The 18,286-nt window shown below is 39.8% G+C and overlaps 1 protein-coding gene across 9 annotated transcripts in view; it reads right to left on the bottom strand.

Annotated features, from left to right (window-relative positions):
• The window catches only part of dmd (dystrophin), a 1,932,045-nt gene that overhangs the window by 1,050,242 nt on the left and 863,517 nt on the right, over window positions 1-18,286 (bottom strand). For all 9 annotated transcript variants that reach the window (XM_073045659.1, XM_073045653.1, XM_073045656.1 and 6 more), the window contains one exon: window positions 8,990-9,118. In XM_073045659.1, the coding sequence (XP_072901760.1) occupies window positions 8,990-9,118 (129 nt within the window). The remainder of the gene's footprint in view (window positions 1-8,989; window positions 9,119-18,286) is intronic.

Here is an 18,286-nt window from a genome sequence, read left to right on the forward strand (position 1 = left end):
GATCATTGGGATCTCTTCTTGGAAAGTCATGACTTGTACAGAAAAGAATATCCTTGCAGGCAGGTTTACTGGAGCTACTGGGGAGAGTATAAACTAATCTGACAGGGGGACGAGAAGTGGAGTAGTAGGCGTAGTCTACAATCAGACGTAGTGTGTCGTGAGACTGTCAGGAAGGACAGGCAGATGACAGGACAAAACAGTAGTCAGTAGTTGAGTTGAAGAGTAGCATGGGGACAACATCAAAAAGGATGACAAATGGTATATTTGAATGCATGCAATAAGGTAAATGATCTTGTAGTGCAGTTAGAGATTGGCAGATATGAAGTTGTGGACATCACTGAGTCACACTGAAGGAAGATTATAGTTGGGAGCTTAACATACTAGGATACACATTGTATCAAAAGGTCAGCAGGTAGGCAGAGAGGGTGGAGTGACTCTGCTGGTAAAAAATGAAATCACATCTTTAGAAAGTGGTGATATAGATAGATAGATAGATAGATAGATAGATAGATAGATAGATAGATAGATAGATAGATAGATAGATAGATAGATAGATAGATAGATAGATAGATAGATAGATAGATAGATAGATAGATAGATAGATAGATAGATAGATAGATAGATAGATAGATAGATAGATACTTTATTCATCCCCATGGGGAAATTCAACTTTTTTCCAATGTCCCATACACTTGTTGTAGCAAAACTAATTACATACAATACTTAACTCAGTAAAAAAATATGATATACATCTAAATCACTATCTCAAAAAGCATTAATAATAGCTTTTAAAAAGTTCTTAAGTCCTGGCGGTAGAATTGTAAAGCCTAATGGCATTGGGGAGTATTGACCTCTTCATCCTGTCTGAGGAGCATTGCATCGATAGTAACCTGTCGCTGAAACTGCTTCTCTGTCTCTGGATGGTGCTATGTAGAGGATGTTCAGAGTTATCCATAATTGACCGTAGCCTACTCAGCGCCCTTCGCTCAGCTACCGATGTTAAACTCTCCAGTACTTTGCCCACGACAGAGCCCGCCTTCCTTACCAGCTTATTAAGACGTGAGGCGTCCCTCTTCTTAATGCTTCCTCCCCAACACGCCACCACAAAGAAGAGGGCGCTCTCCACAACTGACCTATAGAACATCTTCAGCATCTCACTACAGACATTGAATGACGCCAACCTTCTTAGGAAGTACAGTCGATTCTGTGCCTTCCTGCACAAGGCATCTGTGTTGGCAGTCCAGTCTAGCTTCTCGTCTAACTGTACTCCCAGATACTTGTAGGTCTTAACCTGCTCCACACATTCTCCATTAATGATCACTGGCTCCATATGAGGCCTAGATCTCCTAAAGTCCACCACCATCTCCTTGGTCTTGGTGATATTGAGACGCAGGTAGTTTGAGTTGCACCATATCACAAAGTCCTGTATCAGTTTCCTATACTCCTCCTCCTGTCCATTCCTGACACACCCCACTATGGCCGTGTCATCAGCAAACTTCTGCACATGGCAGGACTCCGAGTTATATTGGAAGTCTGATGTGTACAGGGTGAACAGGACCGGAGAGAGTACGGTTCCCTGCGGCGCCCCTGTGCTGCTGACCACCGTGTCAGACCTACAGTCTCCCAACCGCACATACTGAGGTCTCTCTGTCAAGTAGTCCACTATCCAATCCACCATGTCAGAGTCTACTCCCATCTCCGTTAGTTTGTGCCTTAAGATCTTGGGCTGGATGGTGTTAAAGGCACTAGAGAAGTCAAGGAATGTAATCCTCACTGCACAACTGACCCCCTCTAGGTGAGAGAGTGATATAGGTTCAGAAGATGTAGCAATCTTGTGGGAAGAGAGAAGAAACTTAGACTTCTAGACAGCGAAGTTGTAGAATGACTACATGATGGCTTTTTAGAGCAGCTTGTGGTGCAATCCACTCAGGGATCAGCTATTCTGGATTGGATGCTTTGTAATAAGCCAGATTTGATGAGGGTGCTTAAGGTAAAGGAACACTTAGGAAGCAGTGATCATAATATGACAGAATTCACCCCACAGTTTGAGAGGGAGAAAATAAAGTCAGATGTTTCATTATCACAGTGGAGTAAAAGGATTTACAGTCATGAGAAAGGAGCTAGCCGAAGCTGATTGCAAGGGAACACTGGCAGGGATGACAGCAATGGCTGGCGTTTCTGAGAGCAATTTGGAAGACGCAGGAAAGATACATCCCAAAGATGAAGAAGTATTCTGTTGGGAGTATGACAAATCTGTGGCTGACAAGGGATGTCAAAGATAGCATAAAAGCAAGAAAGGGCATATAATACAACAAACATTAGAGAGAAGTTAGGGGATTGGGAAGTATTTAAAAACCAACAGAAAGCAATTAAAAATATTTCCTCACAAATCTGTTGGAATTCTGTGAGGAAATAACAGGCGGAATAGACAAAGTAGAGTCAGTGGATGTAGTTTATGTGGATTTTCAGAAGGTCTTTGACAAAGTAGCGCACATAAGGTTTTTTAATAAGTTAAAAGATCATGTTCTTACAGGAAAGATACTAGCTTGGACAGAAAATTGGCTGACTAACAGGAGACAAAGTGCAGGAATAAAGGGGGCCTTAGCTCGTTGGCTGCCGGTGCCTAGCGTTGTTCCACAGGGGTCTGAGTTGGGACCACTTCTTTTCAAGTTATATATCAAAAATTAGGATGGTGGAATTGATAGCTTTGTGGCCAAGTTAGCAGACAGTACAGAGACAGGTGGAAAAGCAGGTAGTGCTGAGAAACTGTAGGAGACTGCAGAAGATTTGTCAGGGCATCAAAGGATATGGGGAGAAGGTAGGAGAAAGGGTTTGAGAGGACTGATAAATCAGCTGAAATGGAATGGTGGAGCAGACTTGCTAGGCCAAAAGGCCTAATTGTGATTTTATGTCTTATGGTCTGATGACATGCAATCTGATTGAGTGTGGAATTAAATCTTGAGTACTTTCATAATCACTAAACATTTTCTATGAACATTGGTCTGCCACTATAAGAAATGATAACCTGCTCACATTAAGCAAAAAGACATTTTCATATTAATATTTAGACTGTGTTAATTCAAGGTCTTTGACCTATCCTTTGCTACAAATGATTGCAGATAAAAACTGATACTTTTCCTGCATTCAGAAGTACTTCAATCAATCGACAGACAGGGAAAGTGATATAGGGAAATGGGAAACTCCCTGGCCTCAGTGTAACATGAGCTAGGCCTGAGGCCACGGTGTTGCCTGTTTGTAGCTGGTGGAGTGAGAAGACAAAATCTTTGTGCTTCACCGGGGTCAGTGTGGTGTGGCAGCACTGCCCTCCTAGGTTTTCACTCAGAAGACAAGCTCTGTTGCAGCCGTCTGATTTTGTTTTGGTGACACTCAATAGACTCAGACCTCAAGCCATGGAGTCGTTGGCCAGGGGAGAGGCATCCACACCACTGTATTCTACCAGGACCGGTGCAGTGCATTTGTGGTAGACTGAAGGGTCTCGACTATATTCACATGTCTGGTTGCTTTTTACTAATATTCTTTACGTGTCTGTGTATACAAGGGCTGGCCCTCTAAGCCGTGATATCACCCAGCAAGCATCAGGGTCGGTCGAGAGGCAATCTCGGTGAATTGGAAGATATGGACTACATACATGTATATTTTGCATTGCTGTATTTTTACTAGTATTCTATATGTGTCTGCATATGCAAGGACTGGGCCTCAAAGCTGCATTGTTGCCTAGCAGACATCGGGTGGGTTGACAGATGATCCCAGTGGGCTGGTTGTTCTGGACTACATATATGCATATTTTGTGTTGTTGTATTTTACTGATATTCTATATGGGTTTGTTGACTTGTAAGTGCGAGGACTGGGCATCAGGCTGTGGTGTCTTGGGGGGGGGGGGGGGCGGCTCATCAGGATTCTTTTATTCCATGAATGTGTTCTTGTGTGTGACTGTTGGTAATGTGTGTTTAGCACCTTGACTCCATAGTAATGCTGTCTCGTTTGACTGTATTCATGAGTATTCATATATGGTTGAATGACAATTAAAACTTGAATTAATTTAAACTTATGACTTCAGAGCACAAAGTGAGATGACCTTCAGCTTTTATTCTAGCCCAAGTATAACATGAAAGTTCAAACATTAATCTAAATTAAATCTAAATTCTGAATTTGCAGAAGCACAGGTTTTCTTGATATTCCAATATTTTTTTTAAAAAATCAGAGCAGTACATTTGGGATCTGATGGAATACTAAAGCATAACATGATTGCATTTGGCAGCTCCCAGATATCATAGCTCTCTTAATAAGACGTAACTGACCAATACTAAAGATCAAAATAGTACTTCAATGTTCATTTTCTTTATGTTTATTTAGCGACCATTTATGTTTTTCATCAATGTGTGAAACCTATTAGTTTACTGCCAAAGTTATCATTCAGAAATCTTCTCTGGCCAATTTACAAAAACAAGTTATCAGCCTAAATTATCTACTTAGTGTATTTGAAATGACAACCATTCCAAAGCAACTGGTGTATAGAAAAATCTAGCACTGCATCTTTCCATTTCATGTCTGCCACTGAGCCACCTTGGACATAATCATCTGTAAACCGTGAAATCACAAGAGAACTGCACAAGAGAAATAGGTCTCTCACTTACATCAGGCTGTGAATGATTTTCGATTTGAAGTGACAAGATGATGATCATCATAAAAAGCTCAAGACTTCACATTTTCTCACCATGTAATCACAACCAGTCTAAGTATTTTGAATGAACCATGATCCTTCCAATTTTTCATAAATTATTTTCCACTCTAAAAATAATCTTTATTTTGCTCTCTCAGGTAAGTATTTATAATAAACAATGCCTTGTATTTACATCCTGCCCATCAGAAAGATGTCCAAAGGTGCCTCATGAAGCATGGTTTGACCAAATTTGATATCCAATGTTGGAAAGGAATATTACACAGGTATACTAAATACAGGTCACAAGCCAGGGCCTGATGAACCCTGGGTGAGGGTGTCTGATGCTGAGAGACCCAAAGCACACGATGACCCCAGGTTACATGTGTCCCAGAGTATCCAATAATGTATCTCAGTAAAAAGGTCAAAGATGAAAGATGCAAAGGGTTGCACAAACTTAATGACAGAAAATTCCACTCTTTGGGCCACGGCCATGAAGATATGATAACCAATATCTGAAAGGAGGAAATCAGTGACGGAGAGGAAGCAAGAATCAGAGAGGTGTAGGAATCTATTATAGTGCAATCGATGGTTAATAAGACAAGACATTAATCAATTTGATCATCAAGATAAGAATTTTTGAACTTAGTTGTTGGCTGACAGGTCATCAACCTAAGATTGCACAAAAGCTCACAGCATTGAAGGAAATGTGTCATCAATGCCCGAGGATGGGATATCTTATAGTCGAGTCAGCTGTATTAAAGTGTGGTTGGACTTCAGTTGGAGCACAATGTTCAGTTCTGATCACTCCATTGTAGGATGGGTGTGGAGGCTTCAGAGAAGATGTAGGGAGAGTTTACCAGGATGTGCCTGGATTAAAAAGCATTTAGCTATCAGCAAAGGTTGGTCAAGTTTGCATTGTGTTCTCTGGGACAACAGAATGTGAGGGGAGATCTGATAGACCAGGAGCTAGTCAGAGTTTCTTTCCGAAGCTGCAAATATCTTAACTTTGACATAGCTTTAAAGTGAGAGTGGGAATGTTTTCTTACACTGACAGTTGCAAGTGCCTGGAATGTGCTGCCAGGTAGTGGTGGGAGCTGACATGTAGTTGCATTTCAGAGCCAGACACCTGAGCACACAGAGACTTCAAGTACATGCAGATGGTATTCACTTCATTTGGCACCAAGACAGTGCAGACACCATGGAATTTGGCTCTGTGTTCTGAATGTGTCTTTTTCAGGCTGGGACAATATAATAATTGCAATGTTACATGATCAGTTCAGTAAGTTCTTATCTTAATTCATGAATTACAGGAAGGGCAGTGTGCAAGGTATCCAAGTTTGCTGATGACAAAAAGATATATGCTGCAATGAAGATATCTGAAACCTACAACAAGATATTAACATCTTCCCAGAGTGTGTAAAAATCAGGGAAATGAAGTTGAATATAGGAAAGAGTGAGGGGGAAATAAAAGGCAGACTATCATCCAAATAGAGGAAGTTTGCAAAACAGAGAAGCAGTGAGCAATCCAAGTGACTTGAACATGATGGATAAAAAGTAAGCAAATGCAGGAAGTAGATTGGAAGGTATTTAGCCTATCCACTTTCATCGTAAGAGGGTTGAGATTTATAGATAGAGAAGTATTATTACAATTCTGCATGGAACAGGTGAGGCTCACAATATGTGAGTATCTTTGGTCATTATTTAAAAATGGATACACTGTCAGTGGAGACAGACCAGGAAATATTCTCTATGCTAAAGAGAGGTTGTGCTATGAACAAGCTGACAAAAATGTATATCGGTGTTTTTTTCTGTTTGGAAGAACAAAGAAGGATGATTAAAGCATATACTTAGTGATCACTGTAACTAACAAAGCAGTCACTGAGTACATCTTTGTGGTCTCCTGCTGCTGTTGCCCATCCACTTCAAGGTTCAACATGTTGTGCATTCAGAGATGCTCTTTTGCACACCACTGTTGCAACATGTGATGATTTGAGTTACTCTCGCCTTCCTGACAGTCTGACCATTCTCATCTGACCTCCCTCATTAACAAGGCAGTTTTGCTTACAGAATTGCCATTGGCTGGATATTTGTTTTTCACACTATTTTGTAAACTCTAGAGATCATCAGTTTCTGAATGATCATCCCATCTGGCACCAACAATCATTCCACTGTCAAAGTCGCTTAGATCACATTTCTTCCCCATTCTGATGTTTGGTTTGAACAAATGAACTTATTGACTATGTCTAGGTGTCTTTATGCATTGAGCTGCTGCCATATGATTTGCATTCACAAGTAGGTGTACAGTTGCACCAAACAAAGTGGCCACTGAGGCGACATCCACACTCGACTGGATAATTCTGAAAACGCCGGTTTTGCGTAAAAACGATAGGCGTCCACACTATGTGTTTTTAAAAATATCTCTGTCCACATTGAAACAGAGATTTCGCCGAATCTCCTCCTACTGCGCATGCGCAGGACACTTCTACCGAAAACAAGCAACATGTTTGGTGTCGAATCTCACCATGAAAGTGTGCATTTGTGCAGTTACAGACTAGAAAAACTTAAACAACGAGTAGCTGCTGGCTCTCATGCAGGAGGACTTAAAAGTAAAAAAAAAACAAATACTGGAGCGTATGGAGGCAACCGACAGGGAGTTCACGGACAGTATGAACCGGCTGACAACGAACATTGAAAAACTGACAAACTCAGTTGCATTAATAAAGCACCTTGTTAAATGTGTAAAACATGTCGGTATCAGTATTAAAAGAGCAAACATGAGGAAATCTGCAGATGCTGGAAATTCAAACAACAACACACACAAAATGTTGGTGGAACACAGCAGGCCAGGCAGCATCTATAGGAGAAGCACTGTCGACGTTTCGGGATGAGACCCTTCGTCAGGACTAACCGAAAGGTTAGTTCCACCAGCATTTTGTGTGTGTATCAGTATTATCTTGTATTTCCATGCAATGTTACATTAGGCTGTTACACTTCTATTGTCAGAGAAGTACTTGCATAAATAGGTAAACCATCTTCATACAAGTAAGGACAGAAAACAGGGCAAAGTGAGTATACTTATTTATTCAGTAAGTTATGGGTCAAAGTATTTGGTGAGTACATTTCTAACACTTCTGGCTTCAGTCTCATTGCCGTCTGTTCTGAAATTGTTAGGTTGCGTTCAGGAAAACAATGAAATGGCGTGCTGCCGTCTGACAGCGTTTTCAGATTTCTCCGGTTACCCCGTCCACACTGATCTGCCCGAGTGGCAGTTTCAAAATTACACACTTTGGAGAGCGTTTCTGAAAAGCTCCAGTTTCGGGGGACAAAAACGCCGTTTCAGTGTGGACGGAGGGTCAAAACGAAGAGAAAAAGCTTCGGTTACAGATTTATCCGGTGTCGTGTGGATGCAGCCTGAGTATCTATGATCATTCGGTAGAATGGTAGGGTGAATGTTGAGATGTTACCTCTAGTGTATTTGTCTCAAACAAAAGGACACATTTACAAGTGAAAAGAGAGTTGCATAGTAATTTCTCTGAAATTCTCTACCCTGGAGGCTGCACAGGCTAGTTTACAGGAAATGCTTAAAGAAAAAGTAGTTACATTTTTGAAAGAACAGGAAATGAAGGCACATTGGGAACTGGCAAAGAGTTGAGACCTTGGAGAGAAGAGCTATGAGCATACCAAATGGTGGGGCTGACTAATCTACACCTGCTCCCTTTTCCTTGCATTCTAGCATTGGAAAGCACAAGGTAATGCAGGGTTCTCAACCTTTATTATGCTAGGGGCCGATAGCAAGGGGACCATGGACCCTAGGTTGGGAACCCCTGGATGAATGGAACCTGGTGTGAGTTCTGACACAAGCAGGAGATTTGGGATGAGCTTAAGTTTAAGGTGCAAGACTGGAGGTAACAGTGTATGACCTAAGCCTTCAGACAAGAGATAATAAAATGGTAGTTAACTGATCAAGACAATGAATTTTGCAGTAATATGCATATTTCTAAATGAGAGGCTGAAGAAAAATTTGAAAATGAATAGCTACTGAGCATCAAAGCAGGTGTACTCTTTTTGTCAGTCTTCATGTGCCAAAGGTTGACCTAAATTAAAATAATGTAGTGATGTACTAATCAATCTCACTGAGGAAAGCATTATTTCCAAAAAAATTACTTTGAAGAATTGTACATTAACTCTCCAAAGAATCGTTCATACCCCTGCTTTCAAAATGCATATTGGTTAGAGTTTGGAATAAATCAAGCAGTGTCGATGAACTTTACACCATCATGCAGAATGCTAGCATCAATGGAATATCACCTGTGCTATGTCAACTTGTGATAGGACTCTCCCAGCTGACTTGCTCTGACCGACGACATCAGGACTTTGGATCCTTTTCTTCATCTCCTCCAAACTAATCTCGTGACTTGTCAAATCAGACTGGATTTTCTGTGAAAAAAATCAAATGGATGTACATAAGTGATAAGGCTATTTTCAAACTTAAACAATTATCCACTTTTGAAAAACTAACTGGGAATTGTTTTCCATGATACAGCAAAGGTTAGAAACAGGGAATCCCATAGCTGGACATAATGCTCAAGTTGACCACAAGGAACTGCCTGAAAACACTGACATTTATACATCTTATTTATTTAGTGTTACAGTGCAGAACAGACCTTTACAGCCCTTTGAGCTGTGCTGGCCTAGCAAACTCTGATTTAACCCTCACCTCATCATGGGACAATTTACCATGACCAGTTAACCTACTAAGCTACATATTTTTGGGCTGTTGATGTAACCGAAGCACCCAGACATAACCTAAGTATTCCATGGAGAGGACATACAAGCTCCTTACAGAGGATTGAACTCCGAACTCCAACGCACCGAGCTGTAATAGCATCATCGTGCTAACCACTAAACTACCCATGGCACCCATAGCAATGGGCATTCTCTCCTTGTACCTTTATTTATCCTTCTTAATCTCTCTCATAGGCTTACACATCGTAAAAAAAAAGTTCTGAGCACAATTCTCACTTAATGCTGTTGTCTGCAAAATTAGAAACCAATGAACTTTCTAAATCATTACTCAACCAAAAAATTGGTAAGGAAAAAGAGTCTTAAAGCAAATTATAAAGTGTATTAGAGAGCACCTTGCAATCTTCAAAGTTTGTGCAAAAGACTAATGAAGGTAAGCATGAAAATTTTACAAGAGCGTAATGATGTGTACACAATATGGCCAACAAACATCAAAAAAAGGAATGCAGGCTGTCAGAATACAGTATTCATCCCAAGGGAATTCCAGTTTCTGCTGAGAGACAACAACATAGCTTTACATCACAACTTAGCTTAATAATTCTAATAACATGGCTTCAAGAAGCTCCAACATTTTTTCTCTTTCAATGGTGGATCTGGAAAAATATAGCACCCCGGTACCAGAAGCTTCAGAGTGCAGGCTCCTGCCAACTTATGGCATAGAAATTATTCACAGTAGATAAAAAGTTTTAGGTACATTAAAAAATACATTCGGAACCCAATATGCAATATAAATGGGGAGGGTCCCAAAGCATTGACAGCTTCTGGCAATTTTACTGAATCTTTCTTGAAATCGAGCTCGACCATTAATCTCTCTCAAATTCAAAACAATTGTATGTTACAGCGGTTCTTAAAAATAATTTCATTTATCAGATCTTTCTCAACCTTGAGCCTTTTCCAAGCAAAAAAGAAGTTTTGAAATGTTAACTTACTGTTGGAATGTACATAGGTAAAGTAAAGCTACTATGATTTTCACCAATTATCATTCAATAGTGACCAGACAATCTGTTTTATCCATGTTAATTAAAGGGTAACATTTCAAGAATACTAGAAGAATTCCCCTAATTTTCTTCAAAATATTGCAACAATCTTCAATCGTCCCTCAAAAGAGTAATCATGCCTCATCATCAAATGACAACGTAAAGGAGCTGGCATTTATTAAGCACATCCAATACAGAGAGGCATTCCAAAATCCTTTGCAGAATCATAACAGACAAAAGAAAACTTAACACCTAAGTTCACAGTAGAAATGAATAAAAAATTGATGTGTACTGGTCAACAATGTGCCTGATATACATTGTGTATAAATCAATTCAATTCAAAGGCAAAAAAAAATCAGTTGGTTTCACTGAAAATCATCTCCAACACATCCCTGCAATTGATCCCCCAGGCTTCCTTGGTAATCTCACCAGTGCTTTGTCTTGAAATTATATCATTTTAAATATCCCATGAATTAATAAGGGTGCTCAGATAATACTGCCTGCTCTCAACTTGACTTACTCCAAGTGAAATTAGAATCACATTTTTTTCCATCCACAAACTTGGCTTTATCAAAATGCACTTCACTGTCTCTCAAGACCCACCAATGCAAAAGCTAACTCTTGAGAATCACATAAAGGTAATGCTTAAGCCTCATTCGTGCTCCCAAAATGCATCACCTCCAATTTGTCTGGATTGTCTCCATCTACACATTCCGAACTATTTCACCCACATATTGATATCTCTCTGTACCTTACGACTACCATCTACATTTACAACTTTCCTTTCCTTGAGCCTTTCTAACGGCCCATAAAGATATAGCCTTTGACAAGGTGCCACACACCTGAGACTGCTAGACAAAATAAGGTCTATGGTAGAATAGGAAAGATGTTAGCATGGATAGAAGAGTGGCTGACTGAAGGCAAAGACAGGGAATAAAAGGGGCCTGTTGGTGACTAGTAGTGTTCCGTGGAAATCAGTGTTGGGTCACCTTGTACACTAATGCTCTGAGTAATGGAATTGATGGTTTTGTGGCCAGGTTTGCAGCTATTAACTTCCAGATTGAGTCAGTGGTAAGGAAGGTAAATGCAATGTTAGCATTCATTAATGCTGAGAATTTATAATATATTCAACAGACTGCATGGAATATGCTGATCAGTTTTAGGCCCCCTTTACTTAAGAAAGGATGTCCCGGCAAGGAGCGGGTCCAGGAAGTTTATGAGAATGGCCCTGGACATGAAAGAGATAATGTATGAGGAGCATTTGATGGGCCTGTACTTGCTGCCTTCTCCTCAATAGACACATGACATTGGGAGAATAACAAGCCCATCTTTGCCTGACTCTGGTTCTCTCATGTAACAGAGGCACTAATTTTAAGGTAAAATTCTGCTGGTCATAATTTATTGAAATTGCAACTTCCACTTTGAATTAAAATTGACTTTGCACTATTCCATCCCTTCTGACCCGAAATAAACAAGGCAATGCAGGTTTTCACAAATAAAAATGGCGGAGGCATTTTCTGTTTAAGGTAAACCGTAGCAACTCATTTATTGCAATTCAAACACTGTAATCAAAGCACAGTAAAAGTAATTTACGTAATTGTGTCATCACATCAGACCAGCCTCTTAAACGGAACCCCAACTCAATGTCAGTGGCTGTGAATTACGTACGTTTCCACCAATTACATTACTCGACAAGCTGAAAGAGAAATGAGTTTTTCAGTAATCCAAAGAGGTTACCTGCGGTGTGACTTAAGGACTTATTTTATACAGATTCAGGTTTTTATGTTAAAAGATGCTTAGCCAGTCTTAATAAAGGGTCTAAGGTAGTGAAGTGTAAAGGCTTGTGTTTTCCTAGTTAACACATTTTAATATATCTTAATGCACAGAGCATAAGAAATAAGGTGGATGATCTTGTTGCACTATTACAGATTGTCATAGTTGTTGCAGCTATTGCTGAATCATGGCTGAAGGATGGTTGTAGTTGGGAGCTAAATGTCCAAGGTTACATGTTGTATCAGAGGGATAGGAAGGTAGGCAGAGGGAGTATTGTGACTCTGCTGGTAAAGAATGCTGGAATCAAATCAGTAGAAAGATGTAATATAGGATCAGAAGATGTTGAATTCTTGTGGGTTGAGTTAAGAAACTGCAAGGGTAAAAGGACTCTGATGGAAGTTATATACAGGCCTCCCACCAGTAGCTAGGATCACAAAAGGAAATACAAAAGGCATGTTTAAAGGACAATGTTATTATAGTCATGGGAGATTTCAACATGCAAGTCATTTGGGAAAATCAGGATGGAAATGGATCTCAGGAGAATGAGCTTGCTGAATGCCTAAGAGATGGCTTTTTAGAGCAGTTTGTTGTTGAGCCAGCTAAGGGATCAGCTATGCTGGATTGAGTGTTGACGCAATGAACCAGAGGTGATTAGGGAGTTTCAGATAAAGAACCCTTAGGAGGCAATGATCACAATATGATTGAGTTCAACTTGAAATCTGATAGGGAGAAAGTAATGTCTGACGTAGCAGTCTTTGAATGGAGTAAAGAAAATTATCGTGATATGAGAGAAGAGCTGGCCAATGTAAATTGGAACGAGATGCTGGCAGAGATGACAGGTGTGAGTTTCTGAAAAATAAATGAGGAAGGTGCAGGATAGATGTAATCCAAAAACAAAGAAATACTAAAATGGCAAAATAGTACAACCATGGCTGACAAGGAAAGTCAAAACTAATGCAAAAGCAAAAGAGGAGGCATACAACAAAGCAAAAATTAGTGGGTGGACAGAGGAGTGGGAAGTTTTTAAAATGCTACAGAGAACAAATGAAAAATCATTAGAAGGGAAAAGATGAAATATGAAAACAAGCTAGCAAACAATATCAGAGTGGATAGTAAAAGCTTTTTCAATTATGTAAAACTAAAAGAGAGTTGCGAGTGGATATAGGACTGCTAGAAAATGAGGCCAGAGAAATAGTAACAGAGGACAAGGAGATGGCAGATGAACTAAATGAGTATTTTGCACCTGTCTTCACTGTGGAAAGCATTAGCAATGTGCCAGATGTTGATGGGCGTGAGGGAAGAGAAGTGAGTGCAATTACCATTACATGAGAGAAGGTGCTTAAAAAGTTGAAAGACCTAAGGGTACATAAGTCACCCAGACCAGATGAATTGCACTCTACGGTTCTGAAAGATGTAGTGGTAGAGATCGTAGAGACAGTTGTTGAAGATTGGTGGAGGGACAGGTATGTTGAGGAAACAGGTAGGCTGCAGAAGGACTTAGGCAGATTAGGAGAATGGGTAAGAGACTGGCAAATGAAATACAATGTTGGAAATTGCACGGTCATGCACTTTGGTAGCAGAAATAAATGTGCGGACTATTTTCTAAATGGGGAGAAAATCCAAAAATCTGAGATGTAAAGGGACTTGGAAGCCCTTGTGCAGAACACCCTAAAGGTTAACTTGCAGGTAGAATCAGTGGTGAAGAAGGCAAATGCAATGTTAGCATTAATTTCAAGAGGTCTAGAATACAAGAGCAGGGATGTGATGCTGAGGATTTATAAGGCACTGGTGAGGCCTCAAGTATTGTAAACAGTTTTAGGCTCCTCATCCATGAAAAGACATGCTGGCATTGGAGAGGGTTCAGAGGAGGTTCACAAAGATGATTTTGGGAATGAAAGGGACATCATATGAGGAACATCTGATAGCTCTGGGTCTGTACTTGCTGGAATTTAGAAGGATGAAGGGGATCTCATTCAAACCTTTCGTATGTTGAAAGGCCTAGACAGAGAAGATGTGCAAAGGATGTTTCCCATGGTGGGGGAGTCTAGGACAAGAGGGCACAGCCTCAGGACAGAGGGGCGTCCATTTAAAACGGAGATTCAGAGAAATCCTTTTAGCCAGAGGGTGGTGAATGTGTGGAATTTGTTACCACAGGCAGCTGTGGAGGCCAGGTCGTTGGGTGTATTTAAGGCAGAGCTTGGTAGGTTCTTGATTAGACACGGCATCAAATGTTATGGGGAAAAGTCGGGCTGAGGAGGGTGAGAAAGGATCAGCCATGATTGAATGGTGGAGCAGACTCAATGGGCCAAATGGCCTAATTCTGCTCCCATGTCATTTGATCTTTAAGGATGCATTAAGGATACCATTAAAACATCCTTCCTTGTGGAAATGCTACTGGAACAAAAAAACATATTGAGTTGTGATTAATGTATTGTAGATGGCCAGCTGAAATGTAATTCAGAATGATAACTTTGTATCTTATTATAAACAGATTCATTTCACTTTCACAGGTACCTAACAGGAAAGGGGTGGGGGAGAAATAAGCTAAGCCTTGTTTCAGGTCATAAAGGGAGCTTTTGACACATTGACCTTCATAAATTATTGAGTACAGGAGTTAGGTTAAAGCTGTATTAAGATGTTGGTAAGGCCCAATTTGGAGTATAGTGTACATTTCTGGTCAGCTACCTACAGAAAATATGTAAATAAAAATTAAAGGCAAAGATGTTGTCAGGATTTGAGGACCTGTGTTCTTGGGAAAGGATGAATAGGTTAGGACTTTGTTCCTGACAGCATAGGAGAATGAAGGGAGATTTGATAGAGGCATACAAAGTTATGAGGGATAAATGCAAACTGTGGTTGGGTGAGACAAGAACTAGAGATCATGAGCTAAGGGTGAAAGGTGAAATGTTTAAAGGGAAGATGAGGGGAAACTTCCTTCACTCACAAGGTGGTGAGAGTGTGGAATGAGCTGCCAGTGGAGCAGAAGGAGATGGGTTCAATTTCAACATTTAAGAGAAATTTGGATAAATATATCGATGATAGGTATATGGAGGGCTATGGTCCTTGTGCAGGTTGATGAAATTAGATAGATTAATAGATTGGCATGCACTAGATGGGTTGAAGGGCCAGTTTCTGTGCTATAATATTCTATGACTATGACTGAAATCCCGTTAGGATTTTTGTAGTCAGTTTTAATTTAATTACCAACTCAATGTTAACAACTTGTCATGAAAACTTTGTTCAACAAATCGTAGTTGAACTATCCACATAAATACTGTCACTTTGAGGAGTGATCAGAGGCTAGGCATTCAGCACTCTGTGACTGACCCTGTAAATCCCAAGGCATCTGCAAGGCACAAATCAAGACTGTGATCAAAAGAAGAAATTTAATCATAACCTGGACAATTTAGACGACTTGATTAGCACCCAAATCATGACATTAACTGGTGCTGCATAGCATGCCGTCTGTTAGATTCAGTCAAACAAGTTACCAAGGTTTCTTTGAAATCAGCTCCATAAATCAAAACCTCTGCTACCTGGAAAATCAAGTTGTCCTCCAAGTGACATTACTTGTAATGAGAAATATACTGTCATTTCTTCATGATGGGATTGACATCCACAAATATCACACCTAATCACAGAGGAAGTTCTTTCTTTACTTTCTTTGTGATAGTTCAAGGTCACCATGACCTTCTTATAGGCAAATATGATTGGCAATAACTACTAACTCTGACCACATAATACAAATGATTATTTTAAAGCCTCTTTTCACAATCTTTTCAATCTTATGGCACCATAGCCTGGGTTGCCCTAACATGTTTCTTTATCACAAAACCCTTTTCCCCCTCTCTGCTTCAATAGTATTTCTAGCTTTTCCCTCAATGCCATTCCAAAGCTTATTTTCCATCCTTGGAACAACTAGCAATCAAAGTGCCAGAAGACAAGAATGGAGTGAAACAGGTCTCAAAGGTCTCCGACGCTGTCAGTCCTTCTAAACATTACGTTTGACTTTCTACAAGAAGTTGCTCTTCACTGCACCACACAAGCCTCTCAGCAAGACATCCTTTGAAATGTTACATATTTGAAGTGAGGAGTGGAATATCTGGGTTTCAACTTCATGTACGACAAAGTGATACAAACACCACTTTGACTCCTGGTTGTAACTTGTGAAATTTCAGATGCAAATTTCAACACTGCAATTTTCAACATGCACGATTTAAACCTTTCCCAGTGATTACCCAAAGATTAATAGATAGGTTGAATTATTATTTTACTTAGATCTGACTGTGGTTAAAGATGCAAAATGCAATTAGCTGTACATAAAGTCTACATCATCTGCATCAAATGGAATGAGGTAACTCATTATTGCAGGGTCAACACAATGTTTTCTGGTGCCTCATCTTGATCATCTTCTGGAGCTGGTCACAACGTATGTTAAAGCTTTCGTAGATCTATCCTCTTCTCCATTGTCACAGATTCTGCTCCATACAATCTGCACTTATGATTTATTCAAGGGATGAGGAAGGCCCCAAAACAAGATTTAGATCCACAATATGACTCACCCATCTGATTATGAAAGCACGAGCAGCAAAATGATCTTCTATTCATCCAGGAACTTCATGACATTTACCTTCATGGTAGGATATGACTAACCACTGAAGCGGTGTCATTAAATAAATGGGTCTAAAGATTACCACCTTCAACAAATCTGTTGTGCTAAACCAAGGCCTACTTTCTGGTCTCCATCCTTGCTCTGCCTCAGCAATTTGATTTGCATCTTCCAAGCCCACACTGACGATGTATATGGGCACTGTACAAACATTGCATCAAATATCTTTTCAAGGTAAATCCACTTATTTGCTCATAGAAATATTTATCACATGAGACTAACGTCATTCAATTGAATGACTGGCCATGACTCATTGTACTCACAGTAAATTGTACATGGTTTATAATACGATAAAGCACTGCTGCTTTGCAAGTGCTTCGGGATGTGCATGACCCTGAAGATTTATCTCAGGAAGGATGGTGGCATCTTACAGATACTTAACGCTATTAGTAGATACTCTCCTATTCAGTGTATTCATAGTTCTTGTGATTGTATTGCCTCAAGAATAGTGCCATTAACTAAATAATAAGTAAACTAACACATGTATTTCATAATTTCCTTCGTAGATTGCAGATTTGTTTTGGAAGGTGGGGACTTTCAGTTTCATATTGTAAATTAATCAGATATTAGTCTTCACCACCATGTTTCATCTGATCAATTGTTTGTAAGGATACAAATTTTAAATTGGTTATTTATTTTCAATAGAACTCAGCCATGGAACAGAAAAATAATGGACCAAAGCAATCAATTAATCTTCCCTGTGGTAATTGTTTAATGACTCCCATCCGATGGTATATCAAAGTGAATGAAATGTTCTCACCAAATCAGTTTTCAAAAAAATCAATACAGAGTTGTCTCCCTTGAGCCAAATATATAAAAATGCTGAGGATCTGATCAAAATTGCGTTAGGGAAAGATTATTAGTGGAGGACTGATTTGTATTTCAATACAGAAGGGAATTCAGCCTTTGCAGCACTGAATTAGTCAGATTACTGAGCAGATTATTTGGAGAAGGCTAAGAAGTGGATGTGGGCTGCAAGTCAGGAGAAGTGGATGCTATCAGCTGGCCTGAGGGGATTCAAACAGTGACAGAGACTGACGATGGGGTGAGGTGAAGAGGGATTCGAAAGGCAGCCCACGGTGAGAAATGGGAATGAATCATCCATTTCAGATGTCCTATTTATATCTAAGGAACAGATATATCAAAAAATAAAACAAGCTAAATGTAAAATAACGACAGTTGTCTGAACCTTAAAACATAGAAATCCTTCCAGTTCTGTAAATTATTTGTTTCATCTCAGATTCTTTACGTTCAATGGGAGAATTCATCAGAGCAGATCGTGGCTGGTTTAAAAGAACACCAAGTTGTTAAGCTTGTTGTAGACTGAGATGACAATATCACTGAGTTCAAGAGGGTCAAAGGATATAGGATTTGGTCTGCAAG

This window comes from Hemitrygon akajei, chromosome 5 (genome assembly GCF_048418815.1).
Source record: "Hemitrygon akajei chromosome 5, sHemAka1.3, whole genome shotgun sequence".
In the NCBI taxonomy this organism is placed as follows: domain Eukaryota; kingdom Metazoa; phylum Chordata; class Chondrichthyes; order Myliobatiformes; family Dasyatidae; genus Hemitrygon; species Hemitrygon akajei.